We start from the raw sequence: 16,761 nt of genomic DNA, 5'->3' as shown, positions 1-16,761 counted from the left end.
GAACAGTTTGTCCAAAGGTTGTTTTTCTGTGCGGGATCTCTAGGTCTCCTCTAAATGAGGCTCTGGTGCAAAAACCTCTGTCAGACCTTGGTTTAATGTATGTAGAAAGTGAAGGTGCATGGGGCTAGTCCGTGAAAAACTTTATAAATTAAACAGCTATTTTTAAAATTAATAACATTTTCAAAATTGAGCATGTTGTATTTTCCCAAAATATTACACTGATGGAATGACAGAGGCTTTTGATCAAGTATTTTTATAGATTTTTTGAATAACATTTCTTTGGGTTTTAAAATTGTATCTCCAGTGAGTGACGAGGTTGTGATGAAGTAATCTATATATGAAAATATCATTGAATGTAGAAACATTTTAGCAGAAGTAATTGTCATTGATGGTCTGATTTGTTTAAAGTTATGTAAATTGAATTTGATTGTGTTCGCTGTGAGTTTTATGTGTTTTTTTAAATGAGAGTGCTGGGTCCAGTGTGACTCTGAGGTAGGCTACTTGAACTCTTCTACAATGTCAAGTTCCACTCCCCCCAGGAACACATTGTACCGCTCCAGTTTTATGGATTTTTTTGTGAAAATCATAACAACAGTTTTCTTTTTGTTCAATAATAGGCAGGATTTAAGCAGCCAATGCTGTATATTCTCCAGCGCTGATGTAAGGATGGATGATGCTTCCTGTGTGCTTTTAGCAGATGTACAAATAACCGCATCATCAGCATACATTTGGAAATGGACTTTTTGACAAACATTTGGCAGATCATTTATATACAGAGAACAATACTGGTCCTAAAATAGAGCCTTGTGGGACCCCTGCTGGACATTCAAGGTAAGACGACATAGTGCCACCAACACTCATCTTCTGTTGGACAAGTAAGATTGAAACCAAGCTAGCGCATCTTCTGCAAAGTTGAAGTGAGTCAGTTTAGACAGAAGGGCTCGATGATCTACTGTATCGAACGCCTTCTTTAAATCCAAAAAGAGTGCACCAACACAGGTGGTTTTATCAAGCAAGGATTTCACTGTTTCTATGAAGACATAGTTTGCCGTCTCTGTGGAGTGGTACTGGCGAAACCCAGATTGCATGGGGTGCAGGAGGGAATGGCCGTGGCTGAGGTGTTTATTCAGCAGCTTGGCGATCCACTTTTCTGCAATACAACAGGGAGGATGCTGATGGGGCGATAATTTGAAATGTTTGTTTTGTCTCCTGATTTAAAAATTGGTGAGACTATAGCCACCTTCCATCCTGATGGAACAACTGCCATTTTAATTGATAAATTTATCAGATGTGTTATCGGACATACCAGCGCGTGTTTGCGTATTTTTAAAAAATGTGTGTCAAGGCTATACGCATCTTTGGCCTTTGAGGGTTTCATGGACTTAATAATGTTAGCCACTTCCAGATCAGTTATTTGCTCTAACCTGAAAACCAGCTGTCCAGGATTAATAGGCTTATATACGAGCTATCTCTGACGAACTAAACATTTGTGTTATTTCATTGACAGAGTTAATAAAAAAAATATTGAATTCAGTTGTTAATTCTTTTGGATTATTTAGCAGCTCGTTGTTGACTTTTATTTCCAATCTATCATTGTCCATTTTATTTTGCTTTCCAATCAGTTTATTAATATTTTGCCATTTCCATTTTCACCTGTAATGACATCCAAGAAAAAATTTGCCTTGGCTTTACGTAAGGTATAAATTGTTTTATTTCTCATGGAAGTAAATCTTTGCCTATCAATGGTAAGACCAGATTTTAAAAACACTTTGAGTAAGATGTCTTTCTTTCATAAGTATTTTGCAGTGATTATTCAACCAGAATAGATTATTTCCCCCTTTTTTTTACCTTTTCCTCTTTTTATAAAAGGTTCCATAACTTTTGCATTAAATATCTGGGAGTTGGTTTCAATATCATTATCAGAAAACAATTCAGACCAATTTACTTCATTTAGAGTAATATAAAGATTTTGATGTAGATGTTTTGGAATAAAATTTTAATGATTGTTGATTTTTTGTTTGTTTGTTGATTGATTTTGAGATATGGGTGTTGGACTCAAAAATGGAGGCAGATGTAAGAAGCAAATGTAGGAGTAAAAGGGAAAAAAGGCAATAGGTTCAATATGGGAAAAGCATGCATTCTATGATAGATGCCAGTCTAGATGGATTAAAATTGCTAGAGGTGTCCTTGTCTGTGATGTATGGCTCCAGTAAGTTGAGGATGGACATCTATTTCCACCTCCGATGGCAGGTTACCAAATGAGAAAGCAACAGCGAATGACAAAATAATCACCACTGAATCTTTATTATGCTACCACAGATACACTTATACAAGTCATCAAACAAAACTATTTTAAAGACCATCAAAGCAAAACAGAAGTAGCCTATATAAAAAAATATATACAATTAAAACAAACTAACTCAATGGCTGTTGGCTCAGTGCTTGGAGCGTATCCTATAACGATAAGTCACTGGCAAATCAGTGGCTGTAATGAAATCATATCACATGATACAATGTAGAAACTATCAAGCATACATAAACAGTTATTAAAAAAAGAAGAAAAATTAACTTCATTCAGCACTGAAAAATATTTTCTACGATCCGAGCAGTGTGCACTAATATTTTCAGTGGCGCTTTAACACGAAACAGGATATAGCACTAACTATTTGATGTGCATTTTACATCTGGAAGACGTATTTTTAAGAGTGTTTGCTCATCTGCAATACGTCTATAGGATGTTTCCTGTCAGATGTCAAATAGACGTTTAGAAGATGTCTTTAAGATGTAATGATTTAGAATGTATGTTAAACTGACATCTTCTACACGTCTATTTGACATCTGACAGGAAACATCCTATAGACGTATTGCAGATGAGCAAACACTCTTAAAAATACGTCTTCCAGATGTAAAATGCACATCAAATAGTCGGTGCTATCTGGTAAGCTCTGCCCAGTGTCACCGAAATTCTCAGACACGGTGAATAGTTCAGAACACCGGCCTCACGCTGTTCTCTCACGGCCCTCAGCTTCGTCCTGCTTGTCACAGTATACAACTTATATAAACCTTATGCACCAGAGAAACATGAGCGCAGCCATCTTTAGAATATTGTCTCTGAACTTCCATTTTAGCAGTAGCTCTGTATATTTCTATGGCATCGCTGTGGAAGAGTAATTAGCTGGTTAAGTGGATTTACTTATTGTAGAGTTAACGAAAGTTATCACGAGCATTGTAATGTTTAAAGCAGATGTCTTAACATATGTCAGTAGACCGGGAAGATTTTAAAACGGACAGTTCATTCATAAATTCTTAAGATCGCTGTGGAAATACAAATCGGAAGACAAAAGACAACAAGCGCAGCGCTGAAAAGGTGCGGGGCTACATAGGTCTATAAAACTTTCATTTTTAACTTGCATCACAAAAAAAAAAAATACAGAAATATGTTTTAAGTCATTGAAAAATTATGTGACATTGAAAGAAATATATATTGAACATTTTTAATGAACCCATTTTTAACTTAAATTTTATTTATTAACCATTCTCTCAATAAGAGAAAATAGTCGGTCCATTCTCTCCCTGCTTTCCTGTGCTCTCCTCTCCTCAACCTCTCGTTGAAAATTAATGTCTTCCCTAAGTAACTCGACCAGCTCATCGACATGGCCTCTTTTTCTCTTGGCTGGTGGTGATCGTGGCTCCTCCTCATCTTCGTCATCCACTGCTGAACTTGGCCCTGATGTCTCCTCAGGGATGGAGTCAAGTGGTATAGGAGAGTTGGTGGAATGCCTCTGTCCCAACACCTCATCCATGAGGGCAAACCACTGCCAAGTTTCAGCACTCGCTCCCTTACACTTGAAATCCTACGGCAGAGCAAATATACCATGACTGTTAACAAAAACAACAACAGCACAATACATTTCAGCAAAGGCGTGCCAATTAACTTGCTTACTTTGTTTTTTTTTTTTAAGTACTTCCATTTTCTTCTGGCCTCTGAGGGAGTGGCCTTCCCCAGCAGGCCCATTTTCTTCAGAATTGTCCTAAAACAAGAGAAAAGGGAAACACTTTTTAACAATATTAAGACGGGTGTAATCTTGACATAAATGCAATCTTAACATTACAAAATATGACACAACAGGACATGCATACAAAAGTCCTCAAGTTTGGTTAAAACATTTGTAAACATACCTTGCATGACAGTACTACAAAAAACAACAAGTGAAAGACTATTGCCTTATCTCCTGGTTGTCTTATTGTTGTGGGCTTTGTATAGGGTGAGGACTATTTGCTATAATACACAAGAGAGCCTAGTGGAAATAGGCCTTACCCCCAAGCCACACTGTCCGAGTTATTGTCCCCGGTAAATAAATGGTCATTGTCAGCCCTCATTTTAATAAATTCAGCTGTCCGCACCTGGAGCCCTAAAAAAAAAAAAAAAAAAAAAATTACAAGTTTTGCAAGCAAAGGGTCCATCAGTTGTATCCTTAATTGCCCGAGAAACGAAGGGCACATTTGAAGTCACTTTAGAATCGGGGTAGCCTTTGGCTGGATCCCAAATGGCACACTCCAGCCTTGTGGACCTCCTTCGAGTTCACACTTGGTGACTTCAGGAAGTGCAGACCTAAGGAGTGCTGGCCTCGAGTCCACAAGGGCATGCGAGAGTGTATTTTGGGACAGGCTTGATGACATCATGCCACCGAAAGTCAAACAGCCACGAATCTCTACCCTCATTTATCTGATTGGGCGTTCGCAATGATTCCTGGGTAGGCAATTCATGTGGAGGGTACGAAAGTGCGGGCTTCGCTGAAGTCGGGGCACAAAGGCGCCGCTCGCGAGCACACTCCTGAGCGCTGAAATGCTGAATGGGACACTCTACAGACTCGTACACTTGGCGAGCATGCGCAATTTAAGGCCACGAGACCGCAAGTCCACATGAATGTGCCATTTGGGATCCAGCCTTCATCACGCCACTGTGACGCAATCGCACTTTAAATGCCTCTCCGGAGGACGCAGCCTCTGAATTGGGACAAAGCTCATGTTATAAACAGTCACTTGTCACCAACTAGTGGCATAAATATAATAGTGATCGACCGATATATCGGTCGGCCGATAAATCGGGCCGATATTTGCGGGTTTTACGTGTATCGGCATCGGCCGATACGCGGCTGCTGCGTTCGCCGATAGTTTTTTTCCCGGCATTAATTACAGACAGGCGTCCACAGGCAGCTCTGTGTTGCTGGAGACGCTGCAGTTCACAGCCCATGCACTGCCCCTCCCACACTAGCAGAGTGCTGGAAGCCTCTTCAAGACAATGGCAAGTTTTAAACTTTCAAAGCATCTTTTAACTGTTTGACTTAGCTGAAATATTGCCATACACTTAAAAAGTGGAAACACGTTGCTCTATATGTGCGTGCAACTAAGCAAGTTTGTGGGTCCAAATGGAAAACGCGAATGTCTCATCTATAAAACTGCTTGTCATTGTATTTAGGGAGCTGCAAATAGCTAAGTTTGAGGCTATCCATATGCATACGGCAGCTGTTAAGAACACTGGTCATAGGATTAAATAATGCCGACGTTGTTCCGTGATATTTGTGGGAGTTTTATTCAGCGACCACCTGGCTGAGGTTTGGACGTGTGCTCATAAAAGAAGCGACGCGGTTGCGACACAGCGCGCTCGTTTGTCCAGGCGCTCCTATGCCGTGGTGAGATGAAAACATCTAAACTTTTTAGGGCCTGTTCACATATCGCGTCTTTTGCGCGCTCAAGTTCGTTATTTCAAATGGCGCGCGGTATGCGCACTCATAATGGAAGCGACGCGCTCGTTTTTTCCAAGCGCGTCCGCGCCGCATCGAGATAAAAACATCTCAACTTTTCAGAATGCCGCAAGCGTGGTGGAATACGACAAGATCGAAAGCTCGGCCGAACAGCTGATCATAGCTGGACAGGGCGGGTTTTTATTTCTCATCTCCATCTCCAAAGGGCTAGAAATAAATTAATCCTTACTTCCTCGTAATCATGGAGAGTGCAGTTCATGGCTGCATAGCAACGACAGACGTTTATTATGCTGCTTGCTTGTTGCTACTGTGTGCAATAGTGTAATTATTTTATTCATGCTTAAATATTTATTTTCAGAATTTACTTAAAGAATTTGAATTATGCTTAAATATTTATTTTCAGTATTTTTAGCACTGAACTTTTTTTTACTTGTTCTACCTCACATGTTTTTAATATTTGTCAAATATTGTTTTTTAAGTTCAATAAATGTTCCTTTTTTAAATTGAGACTTGTAACATTTGTTATCATCATTGTGTCATTTTTATGATTTAAATTGAGTGAGCAAAAGCAGTATCGGCTCCAAATATCGGCCCAAGAAAATCGGCAGCCCGTATCGGTCATCGGCTAAGGCTGATGAAAAAAAATCGGTATTGGCATCGGCACTAAAAAATCCATATCGGTCGATCCCTAAAATATAACACCTCCGCTTTAGGCTGTGTCTGTTGCAAGTGTATTTAATCAAAAAAAAAAATTCCACACACGGACAATATAATCAAGCTTTGTTTCCAAATGCTCCAAGTACAGATATTCTGTCAACTTTTGTAAACCTACCCAGTATAATCACAATGAACACATCCAAACTGAAATATTTAATATATATAACAACTCCAAAGCGTCTAATTTGTATATAAAATTATTTACGCACTAAATCCAGCATAAACTCCGGCACAATCTGCATATTTTTAAACTCAGACGCCACAACCCGAACCTCACAGCGATTGGCTGCCAACCTTTTTTTTCCGCTTGATATTTGCATAAAGTCAAGAACTCGTCTCCATACCGGCGTGATGACTCCGACTTCCAACCAGATGGAACTGGATAATATTCTGAATGTTCTGATCCAATCTGACTTCTGACCTGTAATGCTGCCTGGATCATAATCATACACTGTTCACTCGTTGGCCAGAGGAGAACTGGCCCCCGACTGAGCCTGTTCTCCCAAGGTTTTTTTCTCCATTCTGTCACCTGATGAGGGTTTGGTTCCTTGCCACTGTTGCCTTGGCTTTTGCCTTGCTTAGTTGGGGACATTTAATATTCAACAATATTATTGATCTGCCTTACTTAAGGTGGACGATGACGCAATTTTCTTCTAGAAACAAACTTTGTTGTATTATTTTCATGTTATCACTGTGAAGCTGCTTTGATACAATCTGTATTGTAAAAAGTGCTATATGAATAAAGGTGACTTGACTTGACTTGAACTGCCCAACCTTTTGACGCTCTCTACTCTTTCAATCCCACAATGCACTGCGTGAATGTGAAGCTCCACTTCCATAGGAATGAACTGAAAACGCTCGCTCTGCTCCGCTCACTCTGATGTCGCTATCGTAGACATCAGTGTTTATATCCGAACAATAAACTTTTATCCCAGTACTTCTGTGATAATTTTAATATTTGCAAGACAGAAACAACAATACTGTGTGGTTGAAAATAATGTTTGTGAAGCTGTTTCATACCTACACATAATAACTGCTTTCTCTGAGTCAGCAGCGCAAACACAGATTTGAATGTTCCGTTGTGATTTTGTCAAATGTTTAATAGACAGAGGCGAATTGTTGTCATTTAGGAATGAGATTGAGTGAGCGATTACTTATGCATCTCTACTTCTAGGGTGTTAAAAATAGTTGTGTTCATGTGGAGAAAAAGACTCGGTCTCACCTTTGATCCTATAACTAAATATTGCTTTAATCTCATGTGGACCACCTTGGACTTCAGACCTATTGCCAGAATTTGATCTTATGGATGTTCTTCGTGACATTTTCACTTTAGTCTTCTTGCCTATTGGGCCTGGAGTCTGAGGCTGGCCCAAAGGCATTTGGAGATCAAGGCTCTGATCCTGTGATCCAACACTTCTCCTTCCCTCTGGGGATTTAGGAGTTTTCTCCTCAGACTGAGGATCTAAGAGAATTTGCTGGACAACCTCACCAGCACTGGATTTCAAGGATCTTCGCTTCTTGCTTTTTTCCTGCTGGTCTTGCAAAGCCTACAGGATGACAAAACCAAAATTTAACAAAAGAAATAAATGATAAATTAACAAAAATACCCATCATCTGTTTCACAAGACTCACATCAACTACACACCTGAACTGTTTTGTCTTTTCCAGCCGTGGACAGCCTCTTCTTCTTCGGTGTCTTTGGAGGTGGGTACTCAAACCTAGCATTATGACAAGATGAAACCACACAAAACAAATTAGACTGTAGAAATTAGACTTTTTTTTTCATAATAATTATAATAAAAATCAGACTCACCTGAAAGAACGATCAATGATCGTGATGAGATCACCATGCTTTAACCGTTCAGATTGATTGAGAACTTGTCCATTAATACGTGTGGGGTTCACAGAGCTTAAATTGGTCAAAATGAGCTTAAACAAGAGAGAGACAATAAATGAACAGCATGCCATGTGTTCTTACATGCAAAGAAACAGTTTAAGGAAACAAAAGATAAAGTCAAACTTATAGTGTTATACCACAGCATAATTACCTCCTTGTTCTCATTCAGCTCTATTTTACAGTGCTCTTTAGACACCTGCGGCAGCTGAATACGAATATCACAGTCCAGCTTCCTAAAAATGTAAGGAGTCCACATTAAAACTTCTTTGGCCATTTGCATTTTTGGTGAATGAGAAATATTAAATTATATAATGCATGTAGTGCCTTTATTTATTCAATGCCATATCAGCAACAAAGGCTATATGCATGGCAAAAATCAACATTTTTTTTAAAAATTATTACAATATCATTTCAATACGTTGTTTTGCATGTTGATATTCAAAGATGCATCTCCCATTTATTAGGTATTTCTAGTTTCACCATAAATTATTCAAATAGATTAAAATATAATTCTAGCAATAGCGTCTTGCATTAGTGCCTTTTTTCAGGTAACATTCTGTTTTTGTTCATTAATGTTACAGCAAGATGAACGATATATGCACCACACATTCAAATGCATTTGTTGTTCAAGATTTCCTTTTTTTAATTATACACATTAAGCGTGTGTATTTAAACAATTTTGTTTCATTTGTCACCATTCACTCTTGTCCACTTCATAAACCACTATTATCAACAGACAAAACTTAGTTAATATTTTGCAAAACATAACTGTAAATATAATAAACACAAATGAGTTATAACGTGTTTTATATAACATGATATAACTGTTTTTATCCTTTGTTGTGTAATTAGAGGAAAAGGCTTCTAAACGGGTTAAATATAACATTGAGGCGTGTGATAGTGATGGGTGGAAGTGGTAAAATTATAATATCCTTTTCATTCCTTATTAAATGTGCAATAACGAATATAATTTCTCCCGTTTTTGTCTCCATCTCTCTTTCAACACAAGAAGCACAAAGGGGATTCAGTGGATCGTGAAGACTCCCTGAACTGACGATGTACACTCACTTTCAGACTCTGCTCCTTGGATTTTTCAAGCTTTTCCTTGCTCCTTATTTTTATTAAACTTTAAACTTCCCAGTGTTGGTCTTTGTAAAAAAGTGCAGATACACTTAAGTACGATTGGCGCACAATTTAGCACAAAATCTTTAGTTCTATTTAGATTTCTCCTGCTGAATTAAGCATATTTTCTCCTTTCCGTGTCAGTGGGGAAACTTAACTATACATTCATATTGCTTTCTCTAAGTGACTGGATCATCCTTATGCAGCATTGCAAACCATAGTGGAGATTACAAGAACAACATAGAGGAAAGGAGTACAGACAAAATGCTTGACATGCAGTTTATTAGACATTTATAAATCCATTGCGCTAAATCAGTGCAAAATTATATATATATATATATATATATATATATATATATATATATATATATATATATATATATATATATATATAGGTAATTGACAAATAAATAATAAATTTGTTTTAAAAAAATCTTCTCAAAACTGATGTAATGCAAATTTTTGAGTCATGAACAATGTATTTAAACAAGTTTCAGTTGTTAACATTTTAAAGTGTTTAAATTTGCCTGACATGGAATTTTACCAGTATTTGAGAGAGATCTACAAACCTTTTCACTCTGCCACAAGGATCAGTTGGGATCCTCCGGATGATGCATTATCATGTATACTGCATTTACCTTGTCAGTTCATAATACAAGAGCCATGTTTGCAGTTGTGCCACCCTGACAAGTTTTTCAATTATCTCGAAAGCTTTAAAACTATATTGATATTTATAAAATGTGTTTATATGAAAGGCTTTAAACCTACAATAATGTCATAGTATTTGGTTTTTAATATTTTATTCTTAAGACACCATTTTAAATAGTTTCTTATTCTGTTCATTTGTGCGGACAGTTGCACGACCTGATATTTGGGGGGGTTTAAGATAACAAAACATAAAATAATACATAATATTTAAATGTACTAAAAATAAATTCAAACTAAATAGGTTGAATAGATTAAAGTGATATATGTCATGAATTCATCAAATTATATTAAAAGGAAATATATATATATATATATATATCCCTCTACTGCATGAATTTTGATGACACATGATAAAAATTATTTCACATCATTTCCTGGCTCATTTGGGAACATTTTATTGATTTATTGAAAAATATCCCTCCCCCAAAATATTTTTTTGTTGCCTGAGGGCAACGTTATGCAACAATGGTAAAGAATCATAGAGAAAATGATCATTATACAATTCTCAGAGAGCAATACAAAAATAAAAAAAATAATAAAAAAATGTCAAGAAATCATTTAAGTAAAAAGGGAAAAACACTTGAAACACATCAATATACTTGATTTGATACAGACATAGGTTTGTATCATGTAGTGCGTCATGTCATATCATGTACTTCATGTATCCTAATCAACCCCATATACACTACTGTATAATGACAAAAGTATTGGGACCCCTCCAAATCATTTAATTCAGGTGTTCCAATCACTTCCATGGCCACAGTTGTTTAAAATCAAGAACCTAGGCATACAGATGCTTCAACAAACACTCTCAGGAGCTCAGTGAATTCAAGCGCGGTGATAGGTTGCCACCTGTGCAATAAGTCCATTCGTGATATTTCCTCACTACAAAATATTCCACGGTCAACTGTTAGTGGTATTATAACAAAGTGGAAGCAATTGGGAACAACAGCAACTAGGCCACAGAGTGGGGTCAGTACATGCTGAGGCGCACAGAAGTCGCCAACTTTCTGCAGAGTCAATAGCTACAGACCTCCAAACTTTGTAGAGAGCTTCATGGAATGGGTTTCCATGGCTGAGCAGCTGCTTCCAAGCCTAACATCACCAAGTGCAATGCAAAGCGTGGGATGCAGTGGTGTAAAGCACGCCGCCACTGGACTCTGGAGAGACCAATCACACTTCTCTGACTGGCAATCCAATGGACGAGTCTGGGTTTGGCAGGAAAACGGTACTTGCCTGACTGCATTGTGCCAAGTGTAAAGTTTTGTAGAGGGGGGATTATGGTGTGGGGTTGTTTGGTGGAGGGGGGATTATGGTGTGGGGTTGTTTGGTGGAGGGGGGATTATGGTGTGGGGTTGTTTTTCAGGGGTTGGGCTTTGCCCCTTAGGTCCAGTGAAAGGAACTCCTAATGCTTTAGCATACCAAGACAATTTGGACAATTTCATGCTCCCAACTTTGTGGGAACAGTTTGTAGATGGCCCCTTTCTGTTCTAACATGACTGTGGATGCTGCACATTAGTGTCACTTTGGTGACTTTGGGTGTTCCTGTGCACCCAGGAACCCTACATCTTCCCTACTTGTAACACATTATTTGCCATTGTGAGGTATTGTCCAAGACATCCTTGAAAAGTACCCCTTATCGCATAACGTTGCCCTGAGGCAACAAAAAGAAAAACTGAATTTGTGAACATGCAAAATAAAATAAAAATTCACAAAACCTGCCAAAAGGCTTCTCTACACCTTCATACACACACACATATTTTTTATGTACAGTTCATGTCATTTTAAATATGATTACTAAAGCAAATAATCTTGCTTTCATCTCACACCATGTGCTCCTGTGACCATGTGTCAGAAAAGGACGTCCCGCCTTCAAATGGTGCTTGATAGTGACTCCCAAACCTTATTGGACTGTTCTTTGATACTTTTTCAAACATTCTAATTGGTTGCAATCATTTAAAGAAAAATGTACTGAACACAGGGCTTAAGAAAACTTTCCGTTGCCTGGCGGCAACGCTATGCAGTAGAGGGATATATATATATATATATATATATAAATCATGTTTTGTTTTAGAATTGAATATATTATGTATAATTTTTTATAATAAGAAGTGCATGGGGTGTATAAGAAATGAAAACATTAAGATTAATTAAATTTCACATTTCACTTGTTTGCAATGGATTTTTTAAGACAATCACCTGTTACCTGCAAGTCTCCTGTCCTTGTGAAACCATAGTGAACATTACGTGATACCCTTAACTAGCATACAAGTTTAAGAACATAAAAATACTTCAAAACAATTGCAACACGGTAATGTCAGTCAGAAATATGTTAAAGGGATAGTTCACCCAAAAATTATTTACTTGACGCACAACGGAATAACGAGCGCGGTTGCTTAGTCCTGTTTGTTTGAACCGCGAAAGGTGTCAATTGCCGTCATTACATTGTGCGTCAAGTTCAAGGGTTACTCTTTTGGCATAAATCGATGCGTACGGCCGTCTGCTGGAAGCTAGTTATTTTAGCTAGTTATCTTACACCCCTGGAGACGTGTGGAGCACTTTAATCATGAATAGATGCGCTTTGATGGACTTCCAAAGACATAAACCCATTTACTCCCATTATAAAGCTAGGAAGAGCCAGGGCATTTTTTAATATAACTCTGATTGTATTCGTCTGAATTCTGAAAGTAGAATGTCATATACGCCTAGGATGACTTGAGGTTGAGTATAAATCCTGGGCTAATTATCATTTTTGGGTGAACTATCCCTTTAACAAAGGCAGGCAACGCTGGTTGACCACACTAATCATCAAATATTAGCAGATTTTTATCTTTTAAAAACAACATTGCTATAACTACATACTACATTCACATGTCAGTGTATATAAATATTGTAAAACAATGCATTTATTGACTACAAATCACCAAAAAAAACAGTTTTGTCTCTCTAACTCCATCTATTTGAATTGGCACTGAAGTACTTCCTGAAACTATCTGAGGTCCTATGCGAATCACGTGAGGATCAAGCATTTTTAACTTTCGTTGTGCTTTGAGCTTATGTGTAGCTCCTCCTCACTAGTGCTCCAACCACACTCTAACCCTGTAGTCCAGTCATTTTAAGCGAAAATGGGGGTCAACCTTGAACAAATTGCAACAGAAGCAAACTCAACTGATTTTGTATCCTCAATATGTACTGAGTAAGTAAAAAAAAAGCCCCAAAGAATCCCATTAGGGGAAAGTTTTGAAAAAGACCCAAATATAGCCTATTCATTCTTTTTATTTCATGAATAGGGTAAACATTTTAACCTTTAGATATCACCATGAAAATTACTGAGTTGATTACTTGCATCAAGACAAACAAAACATTTATTACAAGTTTTTTTAAATGGTGTGTTAACATGGTTAACAAACGGTGCATAATCTAATTACGTATGTGCTAATTTGCATAAATACCACAACAGATCTAAACATTGGGTATAGCCAGGTGAAAATGTCTTGTTGAATCTTGTTGACACATAACAGTAAAATACTTAATGTTAAAGTCTGAATGGAACCCATTTAGGCTACCCATGAGCATTAATACATAGAGGCAGAAAGAAGTACTTTAAACCAGCCTTTAATTAGATTATGCACCATTTGTCCATGTTAACAAACAATAAAAAAAACTTGTAATACATTTTTTGTTTGTCTTGATGTAAGTAATCAACTCAGTAATGTTCATGGTGATATCTAAAGGTTAAAATGTTTACCCTATTCACATTAGAAAAATAATGAATAGGCGTATATAGATAAGCTATATTTGGGTCTTTTTCAAAACTTTCCCCTAATGGGATTCTTCTGGGCTTTTCTTTCCTTACTCAGGGCATATTGAGGATACAACAAAATCAGTTGAGTTTGCTTCTGTTGCAATTTGTTCAACCTTTTTTTCATAAAATGACTGGACTACTTCCCACACAACTCTTTCCCTCCACCCCATCCAGAGAGGGGGAGCTGGTCGTCATTTGACTCTGGCTCTGTTCATGCCATATAAGTAATAACGCATTCTGATTGCTGCAGACATCTATGAAGCCTGCCTGGCATCAAAAGATGTGACAACTGGAAATATTTGGCACTTGCCATTTATTTGATATTTTAAACAAAATGTAGGCCCTACTTCGGTTTTACTTGCAATGATAGTGTGCGTGTTAGTGTTATTGTAATAATTTTATCCATTGTTTTTGTTTTTCACGTGTCTAGGCTACTTTAAAAATGTAAAATATTTGCAACCATGTTTAAGCCATAATTATAAAATGTCTTACTGACCTTCCGAACATACAGGACGCTGTGAGGGGAAATTCAGTCCCATCTCCTCCTCCATGTCTTTTGATCACGACTATCTTCCCCAGCAAAGGCATTTTAAAACAACTTAGCCTACCTTGTTTAGCAAACACAAAAGACAACATTTTAAAAGAACGTCTGTGACTTATGAACATTTTCATCGACGTAAATGCAATATTTTACAGTAGCCTATCGTTTCATTAATCTTTAATAACTTGAATATCATCATTGACGATAAATACAACACAATTCCATATTAATGCATAGGCTACTTTCTTCATATAGTTTACATTCACATGAAGTTAGCTACACAGTTGAAAACGCGAGATCAGCACATGGACAAAGACATTTAAAACATTAACGTGAACTTACATAACAGGAATAAAGCACAGGTATAAATCCATATTTTTCTTAGTTTTAGTGACCGACTGGAATAAAATTTTGTTCACAATATTTATGACCACATTCAATGAAAGTAAATCTACCGATTTGTTCTGATTGTTAACGGAAATACACATCTGTAGCTAGAATAGTGTCAGTTTAAGCCGTTCCTTTGTATCCGTGAAATGAAACGTCTCTTTACCTGAAGTTTATCTGGCGGATCCTGTCGTTACTAGCTCAAAAACCACAAGCACCAACATTAATTTAACACACTGCCCATCGGCATTGACAGACACACTGACGGCTTATATCCCTCCGCAAAATAAAATAAAATTGGACTATTTCTCCTTCAATCTGCGAATTCGGATAACTAATTTAAGAATGTTTGAAAGAATTCAAAATTCCGAGCGAATGCTTTTGGTTGGCCAGTAGTAGGCTAATACCTGAGACTTGCGTTTAGTGTTGACGACGTAACGCGACATTTAAGGTGGCCAATTAAATCATGCAAAATGTGCATCATCCGCACTTTTGAACTAGACACGATCCGCCCTAGCCCAGCGCCGGTGGCGTGCCAAGGTAGCCTACCCCTGAAAGGAAATGTATCCCCGGTCGCGGGAGCGCGCACGCATTTAGCAGTAAAGGCCACTAAAATTTGTTTGACCAAAGTATAACACGTGAATTGTTTAAGTTATCGTTTTACTAATGTTGTTTTATCAACGAGGTTTAGGAAAGACAGCTATCACGTGGCACATCTATCAAAATAAATGCTTTTATTCTTCTGTAGGCTAAAGATGTAAAAAACAAATATTGCATCACAATAAGTGTAGCCTATTGTGATTGTCAAAACACATTAACTGAATTTTATTAGGTTTAGTGACAACATGTTGCAATGTTTACATGGTACAATTTCTGGTAAGCTACGCTTTTTTATTATTTCAGTTCAATTCAGTTCAATGATTTGATTTAATACTCATTTGGATAAATATAGGCTACACAAGATAGGCGTTAATTTTTCTCAAGAAAAAAACAACTCACCTAATGCTGTAAACATACAGAGAGCCCTATCAGCTGGTAGTATTATTTAAGGTTAAAAATAACTCAAATAAATATAGGCCTAATGCGTTTTTGTTATTATTATAATAACAACTTTATTTAATGATATAAGTAAAAATATAATAAATATGTAATATAGTAGGCCTATTAGCAAAATTCTATAGCTCTTTTTTTCTAGTGCTATAGCCTATTATGGTCATTAAATGCATCTTGCATTATTTAAATTTTGTTTTATTTTTAATATTGTTATTACGTTATATTTATTTATTTATTATTATTATTATTATTATTATTATTATTATTATTATTATTATTATTGTGTAATTATGTATGCTTGCACTATCATGTATGTCTGCACTATGTCTGTAGCTACTTTCGTTCTTCATTAGAAGCACCTGTAACTATAAGACAAATTCCTTGTATGTGACAACATACTTGGCAATAAAGCTTTTTCTGATCTTGATTCTAAATATTTTTATATATTTTTATAGGCTATATATATTTTTATATATTTTTAATATCTTTGCGGCCAAAGACCTGGACCTGTGGTCCAAGTGAAACGATATTTCGTTCCCCCATAGCCTATATAGCCTATGCGCGGAAATTACAATAAAGCTGTCAAGAAGTTTCTTCTTTCCTAGCAAAAGTTAAGTGTATTTTCACCCTGCCATAAAATGTAATAATATACTTACATTTTACTATACTAAATGCGTATTAAATGTATTATTTTGAAACAACTTTATGTAGGCTATATTAAGTGTATTTCAAGATATTCCTTAAGATCAATTATAAGCTATTGGCA

General features: G+C 36.8%; 1 protein-coding gene across 1 annotated transcript; it reads right to left on the bottom strand.

The window, feature by feature from the left end:
• Positions 1-3,019: 3,019 nt before the first annotated feature.
• Positions 3,020-15,318, bottom strand: LOC307146953 (uncharacterized protein). Its single transcript, XM_079851338.1, has 9 exons — positions 15,109-15,318; positions 14,511-14,622; positions 8,531-8,612; positions 8,296-8,411; positions 8,128-8,200; positions 7,705-8,029; positions 4,319-4,412; positions 3,944-4,031; positions 3,020-3,854 (listed from the first exon to the last, which is right to left on the bottom strand). Exons 2-9 carry the CDS (start codon positions 14,600-14,602, stop codon positions 3,522-3,524), a joined length of 1,203 nt encoding a protein of 400 aa, XP_079707464.1. The 5' UTR covers positions 14,603-14,622; positions 15,109-15,318; the 3' UTR covers positions 3,020-3,521.
• Positions 15,319-16,761: the final 1,443 nt, after the last annotated feature.

The sequence above is a fragment of the Squalius cephalus genome (assembly GCF_949319135.1).
Source record: "Squalius cephalus genome assembly, chromosome: 19".
Taxonomy (NCBI): Eukaryota; Metazoa; Chordata; class Actinopteri; order Cypriniformes; family Leuciscidae; genus Squalius; species Squalius cephalus.
Note: the sequence above shows the minus strand (reverse complement) of the source record. Positions and strands in the feature narration are given on the sequence as shown.

Bases quoted from the DNA above. Each gene is read 5' to 3' on its own strand.
- LOC307146953 (XM_079851338.1), bottom strand. From the start codon at position 14,602: ATGCCTTTGCTGGGGAAGATAGTCGTGATCAAAAGACATGGAGGAGGA. The intron at 8,613-14,510 runs GTCAGTAAGACA...TTACATTTTTAG, and splicing joins GCGTCCTGTATGTTCGGAAG to GAAGCTGGACTGTGATATTC. The intron at 8,412-8,530 runs GTAATTATGCTG...CTCTTGTTTAAG, and splicing joins AGCTGAATGAGAACAAGGAG to CTCATTTTGACCAATTTAAG.